This window comes from Polyergus mexicanus, unplaced genomic scaffold (genome assembly GCF_030449975.1).
Source record: "Polyergus mexicanus isolate NDT 795.1 unplaced genomic scaffold, iyPolMexi1.0 SCAF_7, whole genome shotgun sequence".
NCBI lineage: Eukaryota > Metazoa > Arthropoda > Insecta > Hymenoptera > Formicidae > Polyergus > Polyergus mexicanus.
This window is the reverse complement of record NW_027223327.1, coordinates 577273-588045: the sequence shown is the minus strand read 5'-3', so window position 1 is coordinate 588045 and position 10773 is coordinate 577273. Positions and strand designations below refer to the sequence as shown.

The window sequence follows — 10773 nt, the reverse complement described above, 5'->3', positions numbered from 1 at the left end:
GAGCTGTCTCTTTTTACCGTGAACTATCATAATTGAAAACATCGTCCTGCCACGCAATCGCACCAAATCACATGCGATCTTTAATACCACGCAAATATTTATTTCTATGCTAGATGGTTGAAAATGTTAAGAAGCAGAGAATTAAAATAAATATGAAAAATGGTAAAGTGTATCTTAAAAAATTGCACATCAAATTATGATAATGGTTTTAGAATGGATAGTACATTGGTCACGTGGTCGACGTAGTTAGACAAGAACAGGTCTGAGAAGTGACAACTCTCGCAGTCCCACATTTCTGGCCGCCAATCAGCAGAGCCGTGCGGGTTTCAGTATGGTACATAGTTCAGTGGACGCTACAAATGTTTCAAAGTATTGCATTAACCAATCAGGATAAAGAAATCTTCTAATCTTTTTATTCTGATTGGTCAATCAAACACTTCGACATCTCTAATGTTTTTTTGACCGCAGGCTATAGCTATAAGGAATTTATATCAATCCATAGATCTATGCGATTTATACAATCTAATAATTAAATCGAGAAAACCTATAAATTTATAATTATTTTAATATATTGCTTCACATTGTTTTTATCATTAATACATATTTTTTTTAGAGAAATTTATATTTTTTAATAATCCTTTTTTTCTCTGCAGTTAATATAATAAATATTAATTTAATTACATATACACAGAGAATTGTAATTAATCAATTACTCACGAATGAAAACAAAAGCTAAAGAGAATAGATAAGATGTATTTTAAAAAAATAAGAGTATAAGAAAATAATGATATAAGATAAAGAAGCACAATAATAAAATTATATTTGTATACATATGTGCATAAATTAATATTTATATAAATACTAGAAATGATATGTAATATTTTATACATAATATATACGCGTAAATTCGTAAAGCATTGATGCGTTAATTAACAGTAATCGCTGAGCCTAACTGTCGCATTAATTTGTAACATTCCTGAAGACGTTTCCTGTCCCCTATTCGCTCAAGCGTTTTGGCGGCTTCCGCGAGCATACCGGCGCGTTCTCCCGGCGAAGCTAACAGTAGCGTTGGCAAATGTCTGCATGCTAAACATAACGCGACGGCATGCTCCCGCTCGCCATTGTTCTGCTCCTGTGATCGATCCTTGCCGCATATAATCGAGGAACGCGAGTTTCTATGATGCAGACTCCGATCCAGCAAAATCTGAGTCTTTATCGGTGTCGCCCCAGCCATAATGCGTGCTGTAGCTTCATACAGAAACACTCTTGCTAATACAGACTAAAAATAGATAATATTTTCTATATGTATCTTAGATAATTATGCGTATGTATAACAAATTTTATTTTATTATAACATTGTATCAATTTCACTGAAAACAAACATATAGAATATATATAAGAACATATATAAGAATTTACACTTACTGGGATATGTTGACACAGTTGTCTCAGGCATGCCAAGTCACGTTGGAATCCCGCAAGAGATATATTCGCGACAGATTTTTCCAACTCTGCATCTTGATTCAAGTCTTGCCACAATGTTGTGCGTATTTCAAGAAGCCAGTCACAAATCCATAATTGAGTAAACTGAAAAGAGAAAGCATAACAGAGATTAGCATAGGGCAGAGTCTCATTATAAAAGGTACATTCATACACACACACACACACACACACACACACATATGAATCACAGGTAGATATTAAACTATTGTACATGGTGCTGCAACCTGCCACAGGAGTTGCACTGCAGGAGTATTGCATAGTTATATTTCATGCAATGCAACTACAATGCACTCTTGTAACAGATAAACGATAGCACAGATTATACTTGGGGGAAAAAAAAAAGAAAAAAAAAACCTTTAAAAGAAATATAAATATTTTAAATATCTCTAATGTTCAATCAATGATGAAACTCTCGAAATATTCGCAATCACTTCTGTATACAAATATATATTGATCTCTTTTAAACAAAAATGCATAGCCAATATTAATATAATTTTTTTCTATAGATTCTGTTACACAAAGAGACATTCGCAAATATAAAGTTTCGCGACCAATAATTCTGCCATTACATTTAATTTTGCTATTTCAACTTGAAATAGACTAATATCACATGTTTAATATTGTTGATAAAGTAATTATTCGTGAATTAAAATCTACCACAATTAATTTGATAATTTACCAAGACTTGCTGCGATGATTGCTCCTTGCAATGATAGTACACCATAGACTGTTCGAGCAGTAATCCTGCCTGATCAATGAAATGCATAGAAGCCATCTTTGTAGAATGTTTTGCTGCCTGTAGAACATTGAGTACAGCATGTGGTAATGGACTGCTGCTGCTATTATCGCTGATTTGGAAATTTCTTTCATAAGGAAATTTACTCTCCACGATATTCCATGCCTTTGAATCTTCCTCTCCTAATCTCCAACTCGCGGTAGCGCAAATCACTGCTCCCCACCATAATCCAATCTCATCTTCGCACGCTATAAAAATTATAAAAAAGAAGAAATGATATACAAGTTAATATGCTAAAAAAAAAAATAGTTCATCTTTATCTCCTATCAAATTTTTAATTTGGAAAGTATCAACTTTATACATATAAATACAACATAAAAATATATCATTTATATATAAAATTTTTAAAAATTTTAAATAATATTCTCTCGTACTTGCTACACTGATTTTGTCAATAGATGGGAAACAGGCGTCCACTTCTGCAGAAGCCATGATGATTCGTCCCAATTCGAGTACGGTGGACGCGTGACATTCTCCGACCATACCGGTCAATAAACGCAAGCACTGCTCAATTAGATGATTTCTGTAGGCGCGGGCTGCGTACGATAGCGGATCCGCTCGACTGCTTTGCGATGTGAATTCGCTGTCGGACTGTTTCTTGTATTGCCACTTTTGGGATGCCAAGAATCTCGCACCTTCATCAATCATGATCCACTTTAATTTCGGAGGAACGGCACATGAGGACAACAAGACACGCGCTTTGCCCAGATAATATTTGTGTATGTATGGGAAGAGAGATTGTTTCAAGCATAACGCGGCGTTCACATATATTTCCGCAAGTAGTGGCTTCGGCATACTCTCGCCGGCGACCTCAGCATAATTGACGGCGCATAAAGCGAGATACAGTGTCGAATCTTTCGTACCTTCGGACAGACGCAGGCAGAGCATGTGTTGATAGACAACTGCTATTTCTACGGACATTTCCGCTTGTTCCCGTTCCGATTTCTCCGAGAACCACTTGCCGATCAGCGTGACCCATCTTCCCAGCCATAATTTATGAAGAATTTGCCTCACTATATGCCATGTGGTCGCGAGATAAATTTCTGTGCGCGATAACGGAAAAGATCGACCAAAGTATTGCAACCATTGATGTAAATCTCGATACGCCTGATTGTACTCATGTTTGGATATATTAAATTCGGCCTGACGTCTCCAACGACGTAATTCAAGGAAGATCTTGCTGCCGGTAGGAAAAACGGGATCACCGTATAGCAACAGTCTACAGAGACCACCCGCCAGAAGTATCAGATTGATGAACCAGATAATAACATTGCTCCACAACTGTTTGTCTGATTCTGGTTGATCTGGTAATCAAAAAAGAGAAAATATTAGCGATAATAAATTCATTAAAGTAAAATAAAATATAATCTTTACTTGTGTACCTTGATAATTGAGTATCGTCCGTCCATCCAATCTCGTGTTTAAATAATCATAATTGAATTTTCCTACATTGTTCATGAGAATACCAAGAGGATTGAATGCTAAGAAGAGCAGCATAAATCCGCATAACGTCAATCGGGTGTGATCTCTCATGCCTCCAGAACTGGACACGGAATGAAGATTTTGTAGAATATCCGAATCATCTTTTACCGATGACGGAGAAGGCGGTGACATTGGTGCGGGTGCAGGTGACAAAGACGGCTCGCTCGAATCTGATCGCGGAGGCGTAAGTTGCCCGCACACTAACAGATCGCGAAGATTTTGTCGTTGAGCGGTCATTTTCAGCGACATATTCTCGGTTTTTAACTTTGCGTTCATGTTTTGCAAATATCTACAATTGTACAGGAAAAATAATTAGAAAGTTCATCATCAATATACGTGTAAGATAAAATTAATTATCCTTTCCTGATGTAGTCGATAGTTTTTCGTAAAATCGCTGATTTGTTTAATTTGGCATCGACACCAACTATAATGTTCTTCAATTCAATTATCTTATCGTTGATCGATGTCCTATAACGTCGCTCAATAGCATTGTGAGCACTGCGTTTCACTTCTCTCACTCTTGGTACACCCACATGTGTAGTTGTGTTTAGACGATTAATTTGTACTTTGTCAGTGTCCAGTACTACAGGAATCCCTTAAATAGAACACAATTAAATATATATCAATGCATTGTATAAAATTGTATAACTATATATATTTTTCATATCTTTGTATAATAATAATTATGTTTAAGCTAGATTATAAATATTTTGAAAATAAGCTTATCTAGTTTTTCTTACCGGTAGTTAACACTGCTCCATTTGCAGTATTTACAAGAGTATGTATCTGATGTGGAACGGGGGTCGATGTAATAGTCTGTCCATTTTTAGAATACACAAGAGATTCTGATTTTATCAATTTAGCTGGTAGAAGTAGCTGCCGTTGTTGGGCAACCGGGGCCAATGTTACAACATTTGGAGATTGAACATTAAAATTCACATTTTGTGGTATCGCATATTGTGAACTAAATACTGTAGGTGTTGTTGAAGCCACTGATATTCTCTGTGATCTATTTTGCGGTATTGATGTAATATCTTGCTGCATATAAGCAACAGGTTGATTACTATCCGTCACTGCTTGTTGCGTTACTATAACATTTGTACTTGGTGATTCAAGGATAGCTGGGTCTTTAAAGTCTTTAAAATCCTTAAACTCATCATTGTTGACATTTAAGAAATCAAATGTATTTCCATCCACTGATATAGGATCTTCCAGCTCAGAAAGTAGAGCCTCATCACTAAAAAGCTCATTTTTCAGTAACTCATTTTCGCAATTTGTTAAAAGATCTGCAATATATTAATAGATAATTATTATAATCAGACGATATAATAAAATATTTGTAAATATTTAATACTAAATGCCAGTTTTTGTTATGAATTATATATTGTCAATTCTTTTTAGTTTTAATTGCTTATATATATATATATATATATATATATATATATATATATATATATAATAAAGCAAAAAAATATACATCAATTATGATAATATAAAATATAAAAAACTTTATTTTTAAAGCACTTGAGTGAATAAGTTTATATAGTATACATATAAGTTCATAGAACACAAATAATTGTTAATTAAAGATCAATTATTTTCTATCATTTTTTGTTATTTTTGTACAGCTGTATACAGTATTATGATAGATAAAGTACAAATGATGCATGTAACAATCAGGCAAAATAATACCTGCCTAATAAAATAATAAATGTTACAAAACTTTTCTCGTTAGTATTGTATATCTCTGGGATCTTAACAAAAAATGCTCAACAAGAAAATATATTGCTGACGAGACCTACCATCGATGCCAGTGACTTCATTCAAATTGAAGCTGTCATTCGATTGGAAATTGGAGAAATCATTGTCTTGGGCCGGCGCCCATCCACCTGGGTCTGCCATTGTACCCTGCGTAGTCAGATTTTTAAATATTTTGTCTCACATCGAATAAATCCAAGAACGATAGATAGCTCGTGCGAGCGCAACACCGATATGTCAAACGCAATAACTAAAAATTATAAACGATCGTATGATCATCGCGTAGCCAATCCAAGCGCCGCTACAGATCGGATGATGTTGCGTCATCGCGCGCGATACTAATAAACTCGTAAAATCGACGCCTCCACCTCCACGGCATTTTGTTGACAGGATTGAAAATACAAGAATCTGTTCAATTTGTCAATTTACAAAAAAAATGACAATAATGTCGTTCATTTTTCCAGTGTTGTTTGTCGGTTTTGTTTAATAGAGAGGCGAAAAAAGTGATAAGTCAGTGATAAATACAATAGGTGATCTAAAATTTTTTTTCTTTTTCTCTCCACATTGGAAGGAGAAAGATAACCTCTGAACTAGTGCAGTCAGTTCAGTTATAAAGAACAGATCCGTGCGCTCAAGTATATAATCATAGACTATGATTCTTCAAGAACGTACGTGAGCTACGGATTTTTTATCGATATCTCGTTGCGAAATATTGATTCCGGCTTATCGAAAATCGAAACATATATCGCATATCTCATCGTATCTCTCAAGTCTCTTCTTTCGTGGCGACGTCAGAACGTGAGTTCTCTATGTAAGTTTTTGTCAATATTTAAAGATTTTTTAAGATTTGGACCAAGTTAAAATATAATTTCTCGCTGTACGTCGAAAATAAATATATATTCTCGTTCACTGATATACGGCAACCTCATCAACTTGGCCGGAAAATGCAAAATGTCAAATTTCATTTAATTTATTTTACACGCAAGCCACGTGCATATTTTGCGTTGTATGTTACATATTGCATGCAGAGATCCTTTGAATAATAGTAAAAATAATACAATTAAGATTATAATTAAGAATCTGATATCACACGGAACTTGAAATGTAACGTTACGTTCACTTTATTCGTCTGAAAAATTTCAAAAACATTTAGGTTAAGTTCTGTATAAGATACCCTAAAAAGAGAGAGAGAGAGAAAGATGAGATATAATATTTTTAATCCTTAATAGTTATGTACAATTTTCTATTACAGATTGACACATTGTCATGACTAACTCGAAAGGTTACAGACGTGGCACGAGGGACTTGTTCTCCCGCAAGTTCCGTAAACATGGAACCATTCCCTTATCCACGTATATGAAAACGTATAAAGTCGGCGATATTGTCGATATTAAGGGAAACGGTGCTGTACAAAAGGGTATGCCGTATAAAGTCTATCACGGCAAAACCGGTCGCGTGTTCAACGTGACTGCGCACGCCCTGGGAGTCATCGTGAACAAGAGAGTGCGTGGACGTATCATTGCCAAGAGGATTAATGTTCGCATCGAACATCTGAGCCATTCAAAGTGCAGAGATGACTTCCTCAAGCGCGTCAAAGAGAACGAGAGACTCAGGAAAGAGGCAAAGGAGAAAAATGTTCGCGTTCAGCTCAAACGACAGCCGGCCGAACCGTCTAAAGCACATATTGTATCGGGACGTGAAGCGCCCATCTTACTCGCACCAGTTCCATATGAATTTATTGCTTAAAATATTGAATAAACTATAAAATTTTTAAAATAAAAATCTATTATTCTCATATTACCATCACATAACATTGCTTAAAAAGAGTTTGAATAATTAATGCTCTATCTTTGAAGAACAAATATCATGAAATATTAATATGCTGCTTTTAAATCTGATCTTGTTTCAATCTCAGACTATAAATATATCATTCCGTATAATCTGTAACAAATGAAATACATGTTCTGATAACAATATTTTTATTCTCAGTCATATTTTCTTTACATTTGTATAGAATCTGATAGTGCTTCCAACGTTTCTCTCTATATCTGGACACAAGTTATTGTAATAATGTAAATTATTCATTCTCTTCCAAAGATGGACTAGTTTTCGGACATACATTATAAATAAATATATAAAGTATTACACATAAACTGCTCCCAATTTTTCTGAAATAATCAATGTGGTTTATACAAACCAAAAATTTTCTATAAAATTTAGATAAATTATGAAATTCTATATCGCATCTCTTCTTATTTATATTCTAGGAGCCAAACCATAATCAAACAATCATATATCATTCTCATAAATAATCTAATATACCATTAGAACATTCATATTCACCGCGCACTTTGTTACAATACGAAAATTAGCAGGAGTATGCTTAACTTCACAATTGCTATTTATATTAAACTTTAACTACAATCACGCGATTGATAGAACAGAATGTAACCAGTTTCAGAGCTCTTTTGAATATCTGACGTAAGTCCATAAAAATCTTCTATAGTTGATGCATCAATTTTCTGTAAATATAAGGATGTCTATTTTTTTTTGTTCTAAATGTATTTTGGTAATATCTAATTACATAAGATACATTAAAAATTAAAAAACTTACATCGACCATATCATCGTCAAAGAGCAACCAGAATCCATGGCTTTTAACTATAGAAATATAATGCCCTCGGTTAGGCCCACTTCCACAATGTATCACAACTGCCACCAAATCATACAAACGATCTGGGTTTACAGCATCATCACTCTGTAATTAAAACAATTACATATTGCTAATAACATCAAATAATTATATATTATTGTCTTTAAGAGAAACACGTGACAAGAATTTTTATTTCTGAATATCTTTGTGATTATTATATTACATACACATGTATGTATGCAATAATCATATATATTACTAAGATTTGGATTTTAAGATATTTTATAAAACAAGATACTTACAGTATTGAAAAGTCTGAGTTCCAATGGAAAAACTACTCTGTGAGATACTTTTATGTGACGATTATACTGTTCCACATATTTAAATCTCTTTAGATGCAATGCTAGGATCATAGGTAGTTTCTTGACTCTCATTCGTTTCTATAAATCAAAACAATTATTTCTGATAAATAATTTATTCAAAAGGCGATAACGAATAGAATACTGTATGGTTAATACCTGAGCTTCCTGATAACTACTACAGTGATCACATTTGAATTTGTTGTCGCTACACAGGGTCTCTGTATTGGAGAAACATCGGAGGCAGTGCGTGATCGAAGTGTTTTGATCTACATCAACTTGTAGATCAAAGAAGTCCTCATCTTTGCTAGAAACAGTCTCACAGTTAAGGCAGCGTGTTTCCGAGGTCAATATTCCTTGGAATATCTCGTGAACCCACGTAGGTTCCGGTGGCGAACCAGCAGCATCTCCTGCCCCACACTTTCCTCCGGCCGGCTTGTTCTGAGTTCTCTCCGCTAATACACAAAATAATAATCATAAGTAAGATGCACTATATAAATGCTACTAAAAAAAAATAAAATGCTTACCTAGAATAATTTCATTTATATGATTTATGAGAAAGTTTAAGAACTCGTGCGCATCTTGTTGCATGTAATTATCAAATTCCTCTGAAAAGAGATGTTAGAATTACATCATTTACTATAAAATATAAATTTATCCATAATAATGCTGTATACTAACCTTTCTCTTTTCTCAATCTGGCAATAAACTTTTTTGGTGCTATAGAACCTACTTTTTTCTTTTGTGTTGCAATACTGTAAAATAGGTCTGCTAGGCATGTTAATAGTGTCTCTTTAGTTCGCTTATTTCTAGCTTTGTATTCTAAAACTTTTTCTCTAAACGGCCGACAAAAATATAAAGCTTGCAACACTGAGTTACTGTAACAAGTATTGCCAAACTGCAAGAATAAATTTTATTATGTTGAATAAAGTTTATAGTATAAATTAAATAGGTTTATAATAGGCTTATGAATCTTTAGTTTTCGAATATTACATATATAGTTTCATTAGATAAAATATTACACTTACATTGACTAAACCAAAATAATGTTCGTTGGGTGGAAACTGATCAGAGCCAATATCTCTTTCTAATTGTGAGATGTTTGCACCCTAAAATTGTAGATAAAGATAATATATTATTTATTATTTGTAACACATATATAATGTTATCACAATATTAAATTTATATAAATTAGATAATTTTTCATTAGAATAATTTCTTGTACAATATATATATATATATAAACAACAAAATATAATAATAAAATATAACTTTATGAAATACGACAACATATAAAATTATTATACGATATATGTATATCAATATAATGCAGCTTGTTGAAAAAAATCTTGTAGAAATAATTATAATTAAACATATAAACATTAACATGCAATTCACTAATTTTGTACCTTTATTTTATATAAAATAATACAATATATAAGCTTTTGATATGCACATTGATCGTGACATTGGTCGTAAAAAGATGCACAATTGCAGGAATGTGCATACGTATAGGAACTGATAATAAGTGTTTAAAGTTATCGAACAGATTCGTATATCTTTGTTTTCAGAGATTATTTTTCCAAACATCATTTTTCAAGACTCCGTATATGCATGAACATAAATGTGTATGTGTGATACCATATATACTTACCATTTTATGATACAGTAACTCGAGCGTGACACTGACAAGCACTTAGCACGGACTTGAGCAGTGGCATAAACTCCATCGTATATCGACGGATGCAGAATCTTTTCTTTAGCTAGAGCATTTCCATAGGGATGAGATATCGTCGCGACACAGCGCTTTCCTGATTCCCCGCGTTCCACGTGTCGGCCGTGGAAAAACGTCGTCGCGCGATTATTTCAGATTATTTTGACGATTCGACGACGAATGATCCAGCTGATCGTGCGAGGTTCGCACTCCGCGCTTTCGTTCTCGCGATACGATGAATTAGCCGAAACAGACTTATCCCACACCGCACCTCGCACCTCTCTCCGCAAACTATTCAGCACTCAAAACGCACCACCCTCACCTACCCCTACCCACTGCTCTCTGTCTGATTATGTCATAAAGTTTTCGAATGAGCTAGATACGTCCGTGTTCATTGACAACTTGAAGGTTGCGTTCAAAAATCTAGTCGTCATATTTGATTAACCAATCAGAAGTAAAGTCCCTATTGGTCAATATGCTACTCTATTCCTATGAGTGGATTTTTTAA

General features: G+C 34.0%; 3 protein-coding genes across 5 annotated transcripts; 1 reads left to right on the top strand and 2 right to left on the bottom strand.

The window, feature by feature from the left end:
• Positions 1 to 790: 790 nt before the first annotated feature.
• On the bottom strand, positions 791 to 5911 carry LOC138935013 (sterol regulatory element-binding protein 2-like). Of its 2 annotated transcripts, none has more exons than XM_070299245.1 (8): positions 5584 to 5911; positions 4522 to 5067; positions 4147 to 4364; positions 3682 to 4072; positions 2674 to 3603; positions 2183 to 2487; positions 1426 to 1587; positions 791 to 1279 (listed from the first exon to the last, which is right to left on the bottom strand). In XM_070299245.1, exons 1-8 carry the CDS (start codon positions 5681 to 5683, stop codon positions 926 to 928), a joined length of 3006 nt encoding a protein of 1001 aa, XP_070155346.1. In that variant the 5' UTR covers positions 5684 to 5911; the 3' UTR covers positions 791 to 925. The 2 variants fall into 2 exon arrangements, with proteins under 2 accessions (XP_070155346.1, XP_070155345.1); XM_070299244.1 differs by having other exon boundaries at positions 4147 to 4376; positions 5584 to 5900.
• A 205-nt stretch (positions 5912 to 6116) lies between these two features.
• On the top strand, positions 6117 to 7321 carry Rpl21 (ribosomal protein L21). 2 transcript variants are annotated; one of them, XM_070299253.1, is made up of 2 exons: positions 6117 to 6337; positions 6792 to 7321. In XM_070299253.1, exon 2 carries the CDS (start codon positions 6806 to 6808, stop codon positions 7283 to 7285), a length of 480 nt encoding a protein of 159 aa, XP_070155354.1. In that variant the 5' UTR covers positions 6117 to 6337; positions 6792 to 6805; the 3' UTR covers positions 7286 to 7321. The 2 variants fall into 2 exon arrangements, with proteins under 2 accessions (XP_070155354.1, XP_070155353.1); XM_070299252.1 differs by having other exon boundaries at positions 6127 to 6350.
• Positions 7322 to 7501: 180 nt separating this feature from the next.
• Positions 7502 to 10592, bottom strand: Usp12-46 (Ubiquitin-specific protease 12/46). The gene is made up of 8 exons (XM_070299250.1): positions 10206 to 10592; positions 9580 to 9660; positions 9233 to 9449; positions 9079 to 9159; positions 8711 to 9006; positions 8495 to 8632; positions 8154 to 8297; positions 7502 to 8061 (listed from the first exon to the last, which is right to left on the bottom strand). The coding sequence occupies exons 1-8, from the start codon at positions 10206 to 10208 to the stop codon at positions 7954 to 7956; spliced, it is 1068 nt and encodes a 355-aa protein (XP_070155351.1). The 5' UTR covers positions 10209 to 10592; the 3' UTR covers positions 7502 to 7953.
• Between the last annotated feature and the right edge of the window lie 181 nt (positions 10593 to 10773).